The 17,411-nt window shown below is 42.4% G+C and overlaps 1 protein-coding gene across 2 annotated transcripts; it reads left to right on the forward strand.

Annotated features, from left to right (window-relative positions):
• Positions 1–9,372: 9,372 nt before the first annotated feature.
• RER1 (retention in endoplasmic reticulum sorting receptor 1) lies at positions 9,373–17,123 on the forward strand. 2 transcript variants are annotated; one of them, XM_036396280.2, is made up of 7 exons: positions 9,373–9,473; positions 12,993–13,078; positions 13,618–13,722; positions 14,571–14,670; positions 15,192–15,270; positions 15,373–15,508; positions 16,282–17,123. In XM_036396280.2, the coding sequence occupies exons 2-7, from the start codon at positions 12,998–13,000 to the stop codon at positions 16,369–16,371; spliced, it is 591 nt and encodes a 196-aa protein (XP_036252173.1). In that variant the 5' UTR covers positions 9,373–9,473; positions 12,993–12,997; the 3' UTR covers positions 16,372–17,123. The 2 variants fall into 2 exon arrangements, with proteins under 2 accessions (XP_036252173.1, XP_036252174.1); XM_036396281.2 differs by lacking the exon at positions 9,373–9,473 and adding an exon at positions 9,843–9,960.
• The last annotated feature ends 288 nt before the right edge of the window (positions 17,124–17,411 follow it).

Below are 17,411 nucleotides of genomic sequence, written 5' to 3' on the forward strand. Positions count from 1 at the left end.
GGTTGTTTTTCAGGGCTTCCACACAGTAACACAGGTGGGACAGTCACCTCTGCAGCCACAGCTACCAAAAACCTCCTCAGAAGCAGCAAATTTGAAACTTAAGATCAAAGTCATCAAGTCTTCTGATTTTGTTTCATAGCCAGGAGGATTTTGTGGTAGTGGGATTTTTTTTTGTTTTGTTTTTTGGTTTTTTTCCCCCTCTAAACTTTCTCTTGCAATTAAGGCATCAAGAGAAAGTGTAATGTATCCAGTGTTATGGTTTGGGTATTCCAATGCTGCAAATCTCACAATAAATATAAATAAACAGAACCCAAATCCACCACCTTTAGAACCTTAAGAGAATTAGTCAAACTAGGTGTTTCTGAAGGAAAAGTGATTTTTTAATATTCAGCTTCTCACTTGAACTAGAACTTGTTACTCCAGCACCAAAGTAATTCCCAGGTTAAAACAGCCATTCAATCACCACGAATTAAAGATCAGACAGGACATTAAATCAGGAAAAAATTGAAACATTTCTGCCTCCACCATCTGCTTGAATAATTTGTAAAATGTGAAAATGGTTTTGCGTGGACATAAAAGCCTACATGCCTGAATATTCCTGTTTTTCCCTGAAAGTAGAACTCCCACAGTTTAAGATCCTGTAGCTGCTGTATTTATGGGACCATTTCTCATGCCAAAGTTGTTACTGAAAATATGTGAAGTGCTAGCAGTGTTTCTGAATATCAGTGAAGGGTATAAAGTCTGGGGTCCAGATTTAAGTATAAGGCCCTATTTTCTTTCTTGGTAAATGAATTAGGACTGCAGAAATTATTAACTTGAACTCTTTTGATCTTATTGCACACCACCGTGTTTTGCCTGAATAAAAGAACTGAGCAGAAACCCCAGGAGGGAAAGATTTCTCCTACAGAATGGAATCAATGTCAAAAAATTACTTTGTTTGTATTTGTTCTGAGGAATTCAGCACTCTGCTAAAAAAAAGCCCTGCCTGTTTGGATTACAAAGGCTGTTTCTTATACTCTCAAGTTATTTTACTGCAATGCAAAGATAGTTTTTTATTTTTCAGCTAACCAGAAAGCTGAGCAGTTGACTAATCCATTATCTTTACTCACCATGCTGGCTGCTCGAAGCATCTCCTGCTCTAGATTGGGTGTCAGACCCAGATTCTGGCTCTGCCTCCCTTAGGGAATGGCAAATCAGGCAGTGCAAATCCAGAATTGCTAATGACAGAAACAGGAGATTTCAGTTCCCAGCTTCCAGATGCAACATATGTTAAAAGATAGCTTATACACTCAGAGCCAGGGAGAGAAAACAGTTTTGACATTTTTGTTTGTTTGTGCTGATGGGTTTTAAATCTTAATTAAGTCCAAATATAAGGAAAAATTCACCATGACATCCATTAGGTGCTCAGTATATTAAATTTACAGCAGAGTATCCAGGAGAAAACATACATTAAGCATCATATTGAGAACTACCTCTCCAACAACTTAAATCTATTAGGTTGTGTCAGACTGGAGATGGAGCTGACAAATGGGAATTTAGAATTTATTTAGGACTTCTTCTGTTTTCCAAGTCTTTTGAAATGCTGCACCATCTCAAAGCAGTGACTTTCCTAATAAACAAAGAATCAAGTTTCACAGCTTCAAAGAAATATTTCACTGTAGGGTCTATTTAATCTGGTTCTGTACTTCAAATAATTATTGTAGAGTATTTACAATTCTGACATCAGCTATTATCCTTGACAAGGAAAAAAAGAACAACATTGCTATAAAATATAGAGAGAAACTTAATGCTGGATGAGATTTTTGAAACACGTTTTGGTGAGGTTTAAAGGTTCCTGGCTTCTTAAAAGTACTGATGCACCCAGCAGTTTCCAGGGACTTAAATACTTCAGAGCATGAAACACTTCAGAGTGGTGCAGGGCATGAGGAGTGGGGGTTGTGGCCAGCCCATGACATTCCCTCTCTGGTGCTCCCTCCTCCTTGCCTGGTCCCTGCTCCAGCAGGGCTGCTCCACAAGCCAGAGTCCCATCAGGAGAACCTGAACGTGAACCTGAACCTGAACCTGAACCTGAACCTGGACCTGAACCTGAACCTGAACTGAACCTCAACCTGAACTGAACTGAACCTGAATCTGAACTGAACCTGAATCTGAACTAAACTGAACCTGAATCTGAACTGAACCTGAATCTGAACCTGAACTGAACTGAACCTGAACCTGAATCTGGACCTGGACCTGAACCTGAATCTGAACCTGAACCTGAACCTGAACCTGAACCTGAACCTGAACCTGAACCTGAACCTGAATCTGAACTGAACTGAACCTGAATCTGAACTGAACCTCAACCTGAATCTGAACTGAACCTGAATCTGAACCTGAACCTGAACCTGAACCTGAACCTGAACCTGAACCTGAACCTGAATCTGAACCTGGACCTGCTCCTGCTCCTGCTCCTGCCTGGGCTTTCTCCTCCTGCTCCTGCTCCAGCTCCTGCTCCTGCTCCTGCCTGGCCTTTCTGCTCCTGCTCCTGCTCCTGCCTGGCCTTTCCCTGTTCTGCATTTCCTCCAGGACACCAAACACCTGCCCCATGCAGCTTCTTCCAAACCTTCCACAGGCTGCAGGAGGAAGATCTGCTTTGACACCTGGTGAACCTCCTTCCCCTCACCTCAGTCTCCACAGGGTTGGTTTTTTGCTCTTTTCCCCCCAGATCCTCTCTGCTGTGCAGTGGTAAAGCAAACCTGTATTCCCAGAGGAATGGAAAGAAGACACACATTCATTCCCTTAAAGGCTGATTCTTCACCAAAGCCAGGCTATCTCTCTGCCTGAAATAATTATCTGGATGTTTAAACTGAAGTCCTGTGAATAACCTCAACTTCCACAAAAATGCTTTTTAAAAAGATTAAAAGAAAACAATTAAGTTTTTGCAATAAACAGGAATATCATGCTTTCTTAATGCAGAATGTAAATGATTGCACTGCTGAGAAAAGGGAAAATTAAGTCTTCTAAATACCCAATGAACAGGAGTGGAACAAATTTTCTCTCTTCAAATATATCCTTATAGTAATCTGAAGAGAATACTCCCATGATTGTGTAGCGATTTCTTCAAGACCTATTCAATTCCGTATTGTTCAGCTTACAGAGCCAGAAAAAAGGGCCTGTTAAAGTTAACATCTGCTAACTAATCATGGAACAGACCATCCCAACATTCCACAGGGTTTGAACATTGCTATGAATTTTGATTACTATCAACTTTGGCTGGATTAAAGAAGCACTTTACTGTGAGACTTTTGAAACCTCCAAAAACTTATTCCTTTAGAGGAAATGCTTCTAAAAAGAAACACTTTCATTCTGGGTTCAGAACATATGACCTGGCACTGTAAGCATGTCTAGAATTAAAGGTAGAAATAAATCAATCTGGTGAACTATATTCCTCTGATTTTTTGTTAAATATTTCATTTTGAGACTGTTAACATCCCACAGTAGATTCTGACATGCAAATATTGTTTGGATGGGCTGCTGTATTGAGTTCCATTCCATGTGTTTTGTTTGTCTGACACTGAGAGTACACTTGTATTTGCTGGATTCCCAGGTTTTGGGATCATTTTCTTTGAGGTGATACACTCCCATCTGAGTGAGGCAATCCAAGATGTATTTCTGAGCACCTCTTGCCCAGCTGTGCTCTGGTTGGAGCTGTGTGTGCTGTGCAAACAGAACCCCCCCAGAAGTCAATTGGATTAGACAAGCTTTCCATGAAGCCATGGATTCCATATCTCTGCATTAGGATGGGATTCATTTGTGCTCCGTGCTTGACAAATTACAACCTGCTGAGCAATCCTTTACTGTTTCCAGTGTATAATGTGTAACTTACACTAACTGGGATTATTCTCTGACAAGCACACAAACCATGCATGCACACTCAGAGCTTGTTTTTTTTTTTTTCCTATTTTTCCAACTTTTTGATTCCAAAGTATTTTCCTTTTAAAATTAAAAATTGACAGTATTGAAGGTAAAAACCACTCCTTCATTGCAAGAATAAAAATTCCTTAGACACCTCACTGTACTTCTGCATTTAATTGGAATGAAGCTCAGGAAAGGTCTCTGTCCCTCTTGCTCCAGAGAACCTCGTGCTCTGGGAGAGCTGAGCACTCAGAGGATGCCAAACACTCCAGTCAGATCATATCCATCAGGAGAGGGACAGCCACAGCATTATGTCAGAGTCCTGTCAGGAGCAGGGAGCACAGTGCAGGGACGTCCCAGGCACTGGGCCTGTCACAGGTGTCACCTCCACAATCAGCCCCAGCGTCCCGTCCATCCAACACGTCATTTCTCCCCTGCCCCTTGAACAGAAATACACATGGAACTTAAATTTCGACAACACCACAGCTAAATTATAAAGAAGGGATTATTTCAGCCAATTTTCAATAGCAAAGTGGGTGGTCCTCAAGACTTTTTATAAATACCCTTCCAACATTTGTGTGAAAAGTTGAATAGGAGACCACACAACAACCAAGGATTATGTGGCACTGCTCTAAAGGGGAAAGGGAGGAGAATCAAACATTTCTTGCCCAAGGTTTGTTACTGTGGGATACTATTATGTGAAGCCCTTCAGTTCATATAGAACATCGCATTAAATTACATGGCAAGAATGAATAACTGCTTTGTCACATACAGAATCACACATTATTTTGCTTTTTAAAGATTGTGAAAAGTGAAATAGTGTACCAAACTCCATTCCAAAAAGCTTTGGTTATTTAAATCCAGTCTGCATTTCACCCAAGGTATTCCCTTTGCATAAAAGTTTAAAGGTTCCTAAGGCTGCAAAGCCAAATGCCACAGCAGTTTAGGTATGAGCCAATTAAGTTTCCAGCAGTGTTAAAAGTGGACACGTAAGTGTGCAGCTCAGCCTGACGTCATCATGAACGTGCTGCCACCATTTGAATGACATTAACTGGCAGCACAGCCAGCCAGGACAGGAGAGGACATGGGCAGGAATAGTGGTTTCAGTTCCTGCTGGGAGAAGAAAGTGCAGGATTGTATACTGGGGGACAGTTCTGTTCCAAGATACATGTAAAAATCATCTTGAAGCCCAGAGCTGGCACTGAAATTTAGTGTGAATTATTCCATATTATTGGAAGACTTTAGAGTCACAACTGAGATGGAAATAATCAGACAATGGTCAAAGTGCAGTCAAAAGTCCAGGTATGGGAAATTAAACAGCTCAGTAACAAACCTCACTGGTTTTATATGGTACTAAATCCTGTTTAGCCATCAGGCAACATTTCTGCAATCTCAGAGTGCATAAGGAACTAGAGAATAAGAATATTTAAAACCTGAAATGATCATTCTTCTATTAAGTTGGATATTTGGCTTTTTATGTGATAACAGCAGAGGTACCAGAAGGTCTCCTACAATTCTCAAATGTGTGTGAACCCAGCTGAAGCTCCAGATGGATTTAGGAGCCAAAGGTGTGACTTGGTTTACACCTCCTGCAGTTACAGGTGTGCTGAAGATGACAATAAAGACAAGGGACTTTAGAAACACACTCCTGACACCACGTGCTCTGCTCTACCCTTGCCACCTCCCAAAGCAAGGACGTTTTCCTCAGCAGATATCCCACAATAGCTGCACTGCTGGTAACTCATGTACAAAATCATTGCAACTCATGTGTACAACATCTCTACAAGCAACAGCTCAGGTTCCAGGCTCCACTGGCAGCTCACAGCCTCCTCTGCTGTAGGGGAAGGATCTCCAAACAGCAGTGACACTCCTGGATGGACAGAACAACTGGAGGATCTAGAAAAGCCTCACTGTCACTGGACCCGTATCTAATTTATAATCTGAAATCCCAGGGGCCTTCATCTTGCATCATGCAATGGGATGCAGCCAAGTTGTTCCTCCTGCAGGGAGGGAAGAGGCCAGGGGATATAAAATATTCCACCTTTCCCAGAGCTTCCTTATCACTACCTGTGAAGCATTGTGCCTGCTTTCAATCACTTCTGCTGATTGCCTACTATTAATGTCACTCATTCTCTTTAGCAATTAAGCCACCTCTTTCTTAGATGTGCCTTTGTCTCTCCCTGGCACATTTCCTTGTCTAATCCTCTTTTCCAGATGGCATAAGGACGCGAGATAAGTGTTGCTAAAAGTTGCTTAGCAATGCAACACATGCAAGGTTTGGAAATGCTGACGTCCACACAAGCACAATCTCTACATCACACATTTCTGCAGAGGAACAAAGGCGTGAACACCCGCAGGGACACGGGGGCCTCCAGGAAAAGAGCCACCAGTGCCCAAAGGGAGCAGGGAGAGGGGAAAAGGGAGAGCTCCAAGCTCCCAGGGATGGGATGAATGCAACTGCAGAGGGTTTGTTTGTGTTTGGTTTGGATTTTAAGGCAGAACTGGAAATTCTGCTTTGAACACAGAAAAGCTCTTGTGTTTTAGCAAGGCCCTGTGTTCTCTGAGATTCAGAGATAGGATGCCACAGACACAGAGCCACTGCAAGGGGCTGAGAGAGACCAAACCAGAAATGGATGTCCCATCCCTGGAAGGCCAGCCTGGACAGAGCTTGGAGCAATCTGGGATAGTGGAAGGTGTCCCTGCCCGTGGATGTCCCTGGATGGGCTTTAAAGTCCCTCCCAGCCCAAACCAGTTTGGGATTCCATGAAGAGTTCATGACAAACCAGCTTGGTATCAACCCTACAAATCCTCCTCTCCTAAGAATCACTGATAGGGGATTTATTCCTGCATTATATAATTGTGGATTGTTTCTAAGCTCTGCAGGAAATGTGTTTGTATGGAATTTATTTAAGCTACAATTAAATGTTAGGGGTAATAAATAAGAACATTTATTACACCAACAGTAGTAATTTCACAGGGTCATATTATCATATTAATTCATTTCTGCAGCAGCCCACGAAAACAGGTTGGCATGACTCATTTTGTGTTTGAAAAACCTGAGATGTTACGAATTTATTCATCGTGGGGAACAACTTTGAAACAGCTAGTTCTGAGAAAACAACTGAACTGTAGTAAATGAACTACAGAAATTCACACCTAGTTTTACTCAGGGTAGGTAAATTCTGGTACCACTAAACCAGAATTTAGTGGTCCCCTCCAAAAGCCATTAAAATAGAGCTCAACACTTACTAGTGGGGAGATCTATTCATGGTTTTTAAATCAGGAATAGTTTTGTTTATATTTTTACATCATACGTCCTTATGTTGTAATAATAATAATAATAATAATAATAATAATAATAATAATAATAATAATAATAATAATAATAATAATAATAATAAAGATTTGGGAAGATTTATTTTGTCTTATTGCCCACTCACACACAGCCTAATAATAAATAACCAAAATTGTAGAAATGTAAATAATTTGCAGCGAGCTGAGCGCTCTGAACAGGGAACTGGGATGGATTCCTGCAGGTGAGGAAGCCCAGAAGGACGGGCACCTGTTTGTGGGGCTAACAGGTGTGTGAGCCAGCAGGGCTTCCTCAGGAACCAGGACAAACCACGCTCAGCCAAGGCACACAGGGACACAGCCACGGGGACAGCATGGAAGCAGGCAGCAGCCAGAGAGGAGGCAGCACAGGGAGGAAACATTTTGATGGCAAAAAATGAGTGTTTTCCCTCATTGACCTCTGCAAACTTCACTGATGTGTCATGGTTTCCTTTCATTCTCGAACCTGTGCACATAAAAATGCTTGAAAACCACAGGTCACCACAGGTCACTGGGAGCTCTATTTAATTGTTCTAAATTATTTTCATTATTTTTAAAACCAGCTTTCAGAGACTCTTCTCCATGTTCCTTATTACTCAGTTATAGTTTCTTTCTTGCACCTCTTCACAACAGTTTTACGAAATGCAAAAAAAAACCAGTTTTACTGTTAAAAAGGAGATAAATCAAAGTTGTTTGCTATTATTAATCTCCTTTGTTGATAGTTGTAATTATTGTTTGTTTAGTGGACATTTAATCGACCTGAATCTGTGAAGATTCCCAGACTGCAGTGTGCTGTGAACTGACAGCATCCACTCTCTAAAGAGATTATTACTTGCCAAGGATTGATCTAAAAACCTGGCCCTGATGCTGCTGCAGCTGAAACTGAGATTAAACATTCATGTCAATATTCAATCCATCCTCTACCCCACAGAAGTAATGCTGGGATACCCTAGAGCTTGAAATATAATATATAATACCATATTTTATATATAGTTCATCTATTTTATATAAATAAATTTAATATATTTATATTATAATATATTGATATTCTAATTGTATTATTATATAATTATATTTATATTAATATGTATAATTATATATTGATTTCTAATCTATTTATTATCTGTATGAAATAACTATACTCATATACTTGCATACTATAAATACTAAATCAATAGGTTTTGAAAAGCGTCAGGACTATTTTTTTTTTGGCATCTTGTCACTTTTGAGCATGTACTGAATGTAAACTTTAGTACAAAATGCTGCAGCCACGGAGCCTGAAGAATTTACTGATTCAGCCCCAAAAGAGATGCTGGAGAGACGCCCAGTGGTGCCCAAAGGCGGTACAGAAACTCGGAACAGCCTCGGGGCAGCGAATCCATGGAAAATGAATTATCATGGCTGGGGTTCGTGTATCAGTGTTTCTGTCCCACGGGAACAAACGCGCCTCAGCACGCGTAGGGATGTTTGTGTCACCTCTTTTTCAACGTAACGAGTATTTCTTGTCTTCTCCTGATTTTGATTCCTGGAGGTTCATGTTCTCGTTTAATAAAATACACCGAACTAGTTAAAACTTGAAATCCTTCAACAGCTTTCGCCTCATCCCGTGAGGGGACTCCGCTCGCTTCGGTTCGGTTCGACTCGGGCTCAACTCGGCCCATCTCGGTAGAGATAGGTTCGGGCTCGGCTGAGTTCGGCTTAGTTCGGTTCTGCTCGGGTTCGATTCGGCCCATCTCGATAGAGCACGGCTGGCGCTCGGCTGAGTTCGGCTGTACTCGGTTCGGCCCCGCCCCCGGCCGAGCCTCCCCGCCCGCCGCCGTCCCGCTATTGGTCGCGCGTCCACGCCCGCCCTAGAAGCCGCTCCCATTGGCTGCGCTAGCGCGGGGGGCGGGGCCTGGCGCTCCCCTCAGGGTAGCAGGGCGGGCCCGTTCGGCGGCGCGCGCCCCGTCCTGTCCCGCGCTCGGTCCGCGCCGGTACCGCCCGATCCCGCCCCGCCTCACAGGCCACACACACACCCCGACACCTCCCGCCTCTCCGCCGATACCGCCCCGCCCGCTCCCCGTGTCCCCTCACGGAACGCGCACACCACCCGCCGCCCCGGCCCCTCCCTTTCCCCCGGGGCCAATAGAGGGGCAGCACCGGGGCTGTGTCCCGCCCCTGAACCCCGGAAGCGGAAGGGGATCCCGGTGCCGCCGCCATATTGGTGTGTGGAGGGGCGGGAGCGGAAGGCAGGACCGGCCCGGTGGCCTGTGAGTACCGGGACCGACCGGGGCCGGAGCGGGGTGGGACCGGGACCGGGAGCGGGCACTGCGCCTCCAGGCCGCCGGGCGCGGCGCTGACACCCGCGGGCGGCGGGCGGGGGCCTGGAGCGAGCGGCCCCTCCGGGAGCGCGGGGGCTGCTGCGGGCTCGGCGCTCCGGCCGCGGCCTCCCGGGGCTCGGTTCCCCCTTTGCCGGCCCCGCTCCGTGCCGAGGCAGCGCAGCCCCTCCCCGTTCATTGCGCCCGGGGCTGAGCGGTGCCCGGGCAAGGGGAAGTCCCCGCTTGCGGGCACAAGCGAGAAGCGCAGGTGCTGCTCGGCTGCTGTGGCAATGGATAAAATTAAACGCTGCCTTTTTTTAGTGTGAAAAATCCATCTGAGCGACCAATGGGATGTTTCCCCGTGGTTGTCCGTTCACCCAGTTCTTAATAAATCACCTTAGTGTGCTGCTGTCCAAAGACAGTTCCTCTATGAGATAAGGTAACCGGAATCAGTAATGTGTTTTTGCTAGTTACCTGCTTCATTTCTATTTTAAATTTAGGAAAAAGCTGTATTAGGAGCAGAGTAATTCTGTATCTCTGTGTGATGGTATGAGGATATTCTTACTGCCGGAGGTTCTGCTTTTCAGAACTCAGCGATCAGTGCTGTTTGTAATGAAATTACCATAACAATAGCGGTGAAAAGCATAATTGTTCAGGCCGTACCTTCGCTTACGTGGTGTTTTCTAGCGGAGAAAAATGCTGTAATACGGTTTCGTTTTAGGAGCAGCCTCAGTTCTGCTGGTACAAACGATTCTCTCGTTGGTTGTGTTAATGTTTGTGTGCCTGGTTGTGTTCAGCTCTGTGTTTGTCTGGTTGTGTTAACCTGTGTGTGTGTGTGCCTGGTTGTGTTCAGCTCTGTGTTTGTCTGGTTGTGTTCATTTCTCTGTGTGTGCTTGGTTCTGTTAACCTGTGTGTGTGTGCCTGGTTGTGTTCATTTCTGTGTGTGCCTAGTTGTGTTAATGTATGTCTGTGTGTGCCTGGTTGTGTTCATTTCTGTGTGTGCCTGGTTATGTTCACCTCTGTGAGTGTCTGGTTGTGCTCAGCTCTGTGTGTGTGCCTGGTTGTATTAATTTGTGTGTGTGCCCGGTTGTGTTGAGCTCTGTGTGTGTGCCTGGTTGTGTTCATTTGTGTGTGTGCCTGGTTGTGTTCAGCTCTGCTGTGTTCACCTCTCTGTGTGTGTCTGGTTGTCCTGGAGTGGCTGCAGGGCGGTCACAGCTCCTTGTGCTGGGCACTGAATCTGATGTTTCCCTTCAAAAAGGATGGAGAGAGGCTTTTCACAAGGGCCTGGAGTGAGTGGACAAGGGGGAGTGGCTTAAACCTTCCAGAGGGCAGGGTTAGATGGGATATTGGGAAGGAATTCTTCCCTGGGAAGGTGGGCAGGGCCTGGCACAGGGTGCCCAGAGCAGCTGGGGCTGCCCCTGGATCCCTGGCAGTGCCCAAGACCAGGCTGGATGGACATTGGAGCTCCCTGGGATAGTGGAAGGTGTCCCTGCCTGTGGTAGGGGTGGAATGGGATGATCTTTAAGGTCCCTCCCAACCCAAATCATTCTATGGTTCCATGATTATGAAAGAGAAATTGCAACTGTCTAGGTTTAATCATTCCCTTAAACCAACACAGCCCAGTGTTCTTAACTGTGAGCTGCCCTCAGAGCAGTGCCAGGGACTCCTGCCTTTGATGATTGTTCATTACAGGTGTTCCTCCAGCAGAGTTTTAATGTGATGAGAAATAATTACTCTAAATTCTAGTCTGGGTCTTGTGGTTAAGCTGAGAGGTTTCTCCTCAGTAGAACTGATTTATTTCTTGGTTTGCTTCGGAAGAACTGTGTGCATGATAAAAATCCTACATAATCACAGATAATGCAATATTTTACACCATAACCCCTGCTCCAGCATGAAGCCTTCAGTAGCCTCACACACATGATTTTCCACTTGCTTGCACAGGGTAGCATTTACAGGATTGTCTTGTAAGGTCTGCCTGTAGCCCATGTTTGCTGTGAATGTATCTGTAGAATTAATTTTGACACTATGAGAGTTTTCATTGATCTCGGTTAAATTATTCTGTGATTCAAATTAGTTGAATAACTTTTTGTTACAGCTTTATACTTCAGGACATTAAAAAATACCCCAAAATAAAGCTCCAAATGATGCTCAGCTGAGAATGCTGAACAATTTCTGCCCTGCAGAGAGTGGGGAGAAGAATAACTATTCCTTTTTGTCTTAATGGACAAGTGTGTAGAGTCTATGACTTTCTACTCGATTCTTTTGTTTTAGCTCTAGCTTGCCTCAAAGTGGACTCAGCTCCTGAAGCCTCCTAATGAGTCCCCTTTTCTTTTGAGTGTAACAGTGTAACAGGGCTCCTTTTTTTTCTACTTTCTAATTATTCCACAGGATGTAGTTTTCAGATGTTTACAGAAAAAACACACAGCTTTAAGGTTTTGTGCTTCCTCAGGTTGTCCTTGATCTTTAGTTTTCTGCAGCAGTCTGTATTGCAGCATCTAAGACAATTTGCTTTTTTTTTTTTTTAATTTATGAATGTTTCATTCAGATTTGTTACCCTGTGAGGCTCTTGAGTAGGGCTGAGTGTACTCCCAGTATCCCAGAGTTACACAGTCCCTCCCACAGATGAGGATTCCAGGAAGTAGTGCCAGGGATTGCTCTTGGTGATGTGGCAAAATGTTTCTGCTTAGGATCCACTTTATTTGGCTTCTATCTCCAAGTGAGCTGTAAAACTCACTGATAAGAAAAATAAAGCTCTTCAATTGGTAGGCGAGGCATGAACTGAAAAATAATCCCCTTGAGTAATTTTATATTTGAGTTCAGGCTCTTGGGCCTTTGACTGTACAGTTTTGCTCTTGTATAAAACTCTCCTGTCACTGCTCAGCTCTTGGTGTTCAAGAGACAGAGAAACTCATGGAATGGTTCCAGCATGGGCAGCATTTTGGGTCTGGTGCTCTGGCAGAGGCTGAAACCACTGGTGTGCAGAGTCCTGAGTTTATTTCTCCACTGTGTAGTTACTCAGTATTTAAAATCCTAACCAGCCTTTTAAAAAAATCTCCTCACTGTGGTTTTGTTCTTTGCCTCTGGAGCCCGAGGTGGCAGGAGGGAGGTGCTGCCATCAGTTCATACCTCACTGCTCAGGGCTTGTACCTCAGCCTGTCCCTTAGCAAGGTGACAATGTCCAACTGGGCTGGTCCTCAATTTCCTCATGGACTTCTTTATTTCCTTCCCCAAAACACACTGGATCCTGTCTTGTCTTTGTAAATACCCTGTTCTTTGCTTTCTTGGACAAGGAATTTTCATTCATTTTGGCATGAATGTCCTCTCTTTAAAAATATTCAGAGTAATTTGTTTCAAACAGCCAGGCCAGGAGAATATTGTGTGTAAATGCTGGCTCAGAGGATGTGCTTTAAACCTCCCTGAGCTTAGATTTTGGATTTCAATGTTCCCTTGTCCCATGTTTTGTTTCCACAGCCACCATGTCAGAAGGGGACAGCATTGGGGAGTCTGTGCATGGAAAACCTTCCGTGGTCTATAGATTTTTCTCAAGACTTGGACAGGTTGGTTTTGTGAAGGATTTTTCTGACTCCTTTGGAATCAGATCTCACTGCGGCTTCTTGAACTCACTCCTTGTTGGCTGGGTTGTTGAAAAGCTAAAATCTATACAAAAGATTTCTTTTGAAGCCTTTAAAAATAGATAAATATCTATAATAAATGATTTACTGGTATATTTAATGGGCATATGTGTGGCATTGCACAGTGAAAATATGTTGTTACTGTCAGAAATGAGGAGTGAGTTCAGATTTAGTTTCAAATTCATCTTAACGGAAGCAACTTGCATAAAATACAGAAAATTTAAATTGCTTTACAAAATCCCCAAGCATTAGGGACTTTTTTCCTTTGTACAAATATAGAAGCTTGTAAGTACAGTTCTGTAATTTATTTGTAGTAAAGAATGAAAGTGTTTCATATTACTCTTTCCCAAAATACTCCTCCCAAATGCTTTCTTTTGCCCATACTACCCTCAAATAAGCTTTATCCATTGTGCATCAAGTATTTTACAGTATTTATTCATTTCTGTGCACTTTGTTTCCTCCAGATCTACCAGTCCTGGTTAGACAAATCCACCCCCTACACTGCAGTGCGATGGATTGTAACGCTGGGGCTGAGCTTTATCTACATGATTAGAGTTTATTTACTGCAGGTGAGAGGACTGCATTTGATGCTGAAGTAGTTCCAGGTATTGTTGCTGGTCTAAATTGGATTCTAGGAGTGCTTTTGAAGTGTGCTGTTACTTTAGAATCAGGTGTGCACATGGCAGAAGGTAAATTGTGGAGTCTGAAGAGAGAACACATCCTGTGGGTGTGGAAGCTGCTGATACAGAGAGAAAAATGTGTGAACACTTGAGGATATTAATCTGAATTCACAAAATAAATCTCTGGAAACTGTTGTAATTAAGTTTTTCCTTTTATCTCAAAGCTGTTTAACAACATGCTCAGAGCCAGGGGTTCCTTTCTGTCATGAAAACCATGAGGAATGGTTTTGTCAACATTTCTCTCCCTGCAGACAGGGGCAGACTGTTCCCCACTAGTCAGATGTTTCTGTTCCATGCCAGTCTGCAGTTCAGTTAAGAACTTGGGAGCTGTTATTCCCAAAAATTGAAGATTACAGAATTTGAAACCTTTACAGGTCATCGTAGTAGGAACATTTCAGACCCTGAGACTGCAAAGATAATTAAAAAAGGGATGGTTTTATGCTTTTTACTACTTTTGAAGTCCACATCTTGAACATAGAGAACCTGGATGCTAGACCATGGTTTCATGTTGAATCTGTCACTACATGAGAGATTTGCTCTCCTGTCATGTTCTAAAACTTGTTTTGATCATTGAGAATTGATATTTTTACAAGCCCAGAAACCTTTCAGTTAATATGAGGACATAGAAAAGCTTCTCAAGGAAGCACAAAACCCAGCTTGTTTAACCTTGTTAAAAAATCAGTATCAGAGAATGATTTTCAGGAGGATTTTAGCCTTGTCTGTTCCTCCCTGTGCAGGGTTGGTACATTGTGACATATGCCTTGGGAATCTACCACCTCAACCTCTTCATAGCTTTCCTGTCGCCAAAGGTAGACCCCTCTCTAATGGAAGATTCAGGTATGGGAAAAGTTCCTTTTTACCAGAATTTCAAACTTGGTCAAATTTCCAGCCCCTTTTGTCTGATACTGTAGTGGAAAGATAATGCAGTTTTAGCACTACATTGTATTTTTTAGACCTGAAAAAAAAAAGTCTATACAACTTAACATCAAGAGTTGCTATAAAATTTGTCCATTTTCATGGGACTTGAATATATTCCATATTGTATTAGTTTTCTGTGTTTTAAAAGGAGGTTTATGTGACTTAGGCTCTATCTTTAGTAACTCAATGGCCTGGCATTCCTGGTCCCTATTTTCTTTAAATAAATCCATGTTAAGTTTATTTTAAGGAATCTATGTGAACTTAGATTAAATCAGCAACTCTTAACTGGGATCTGCATGTGACAATGGAAATTGGGTGTGGTTTTGTTTTGTGACTTTTATTTTTTTAAGATAAAAAGTTAAAAAACCCCTGGAGTCTGCATAGTGTAAAAAACTACTGTGAGGAGGTTTGTGGTTTGGTTTCTTTTCTGTTATTTTTAGATGATGGTCCTTCCTTACCTACAAGGCAAAATGAAGAATTTCGGCCTTTCATTAGAAGGCTCCCAGAATTCAAATTCTGGTGAGTGGATCTGCCTGTGTTCTGTTTTTGAAAAATACAAATATCTGCATGACACTAATGGTAACTGGGCTTGAAGGATTAATTGTTACTATTATTTTTCAGGCATTCTGCCACTAAAGGAATCCTGGTTGCTATGGCTTGTACATTTTTTGAGGCTTTCAACGTTCCTGTGTTTTGGCCAATCCTTGTGATGTACTTCATTATGCTATTTTGTATCACTATGAAGAGGCAAATCAAGGTAATTTGGCAACAGGGAATTTGTGATGTCAGGATTTACAGCATTGCTTCAAACTGGCCATCCAGTGGAGCCCTTCAATGTGGGTTAAATGTGCTGCACACACTTATTTTACTGGAGGAACTTCAATAATTAATACTTGAACATTAATTGTGGGGCATGTTTTACAAAACTTTATTCTTGTTTCCAAAAGGTTTTGACTTTAGAGTGCAGTGTCAGGGTTTTATGCAGGTTCTCATCCACTTCCTGTGGCTATTTTGGATGCAGAGGTGTTGAACCATCTCTGGTGGGTGAAAAGGGAAGTTCTCACAGGTGGTGTGAGGAAGTAGAAAAGAGAAAGGGAAAGAACATAGGCAAGTGATTCAGAGCATTTTAACAAATTTCTTAAGGTTTGTTGGCATTTTTTTAAAAATCCACCTTATTTTTTCCTCAGACATTCAGAATTTTGGGCATGTACTGTGATTGAAAGTGGTAAATTAAAGTTGAAAGGGCAGTAAATAATTAGTACCTCTGTGCTCTCTCCAGTTTCCCGTGGTTCCCCAATCAGTAATCTTCACTGTAGTGTACAATTTGTTGGGTAACACAAAATCTGAGATTTATAAACTGCTCTCATACTCCTGTTTAGATTTCAACTGCTGTAGGATTAGCTTTTTCATTGCCTGTACTAAGAACGCTCTTTCTGGAGGACTCAGTAATTTACAGTGTGTATTAGAAACGATTTTTTCTGAATATTACATATCCTTCTTGTCTCAACAACTGCTGTTTTCTCTTTGCAGCACATGATAAAGTACAGATATATACCCTTCACACATGGCAAGAGGAAATACAAAGGGAAAGAGGATGTGGGGAAGACCTTTGCTAGCTAGGAAGAAGCAATCAACCTGTTGACCAATTCTACTGCTCACTAAAGGAACGATTTTGAGCCATTGTAACAATGCCTTTTTTCTTCATAAAAGTGATTAACAGAGTGGTGACAAAGCAGTTGAATTTTCATTTTATGAGGATCTTGCTATTTTTATCTGAAATATCAGATTCTCAAGGAAACTGGCATTCTAACCAAATTGCATTGAGTTTATTCTCTTTTGTAAGAAGTTGGAGAAACTTTGGATAATCCCATGGGTTTGGGATAATGTATTTCTTTCAAGATCCGTTGCACTGGAGAGGTTAATGGCCTAGAGTTGGATATTTTTACATAGTTCTCCTGCTCAACATCACCCTGAAGTGCTGTGCACATCTGTGGAGGAAAGTGTAAGCTGGCACACGTGATGCTGTTTTCTGCTTCATGGCCGTGTGCTGTTTTCATAGAAAAATTCAGTAGACCTAAATTAGATGCAGAACTTAAGCCAGTTTCCTAAATGCATGGTATTACTGAGTTATAACCAAACAAGTATAGATAGGAATAAGAAATTACTAAATTATGGGGTTTGCAGTAGGGCAAAAATACTCATTTAGCTTCTAAAGCAACTCGTTTGTGTTGGGTTTTAATGCCAGTTTCACTGTTCCATCTCCCAGCAGATGCTAAAATTGGGCTCTTTCTGATGACTCAGAACTTTGTTCAAACTCTATTACAATTTCCTTTGAGGACCTGGAATTATAAAAATATATATTTTAATTGTTATTGGTTGGAGTTTCTTTCATACGTAATGGTTTCTTCAATAATTGAAGTTGGCTTCATGCAGCCCCACAGGACGTACCCAAACTGGCCAGAACAGACAGTCATGGGGGTTTTAACACAGATTTTCTTTTTTTATGGGGGGGAAGAGAAATGAAAGATAAATGGACCTGCATGTAAACTTTTTCATGTGATACAACTACAGTTTTATTAAGTGACTTTTTAATTCCAAAATTTATTAAAAGACAGTGTTCCCCTTTACTTGTTCTCTATCTTTATATACATCTCCTGATC

This window comes from Molothrus ater, chromosome 23 (assembly GCF_012460135.2).
Source record: "Molothrus ater isolate BHLD 08-10-18 breed brown headed cowbird chromosome 23, BPBGC_Mater_1.1, whole genome shotgun sequence".
In the NCBI taxonomy this organism is placed as follows: Eukaryota; Metazoa; Chordata; class Aves; order Passeriformes; family Icteridae; genus Molothrus; species Molothrus ater.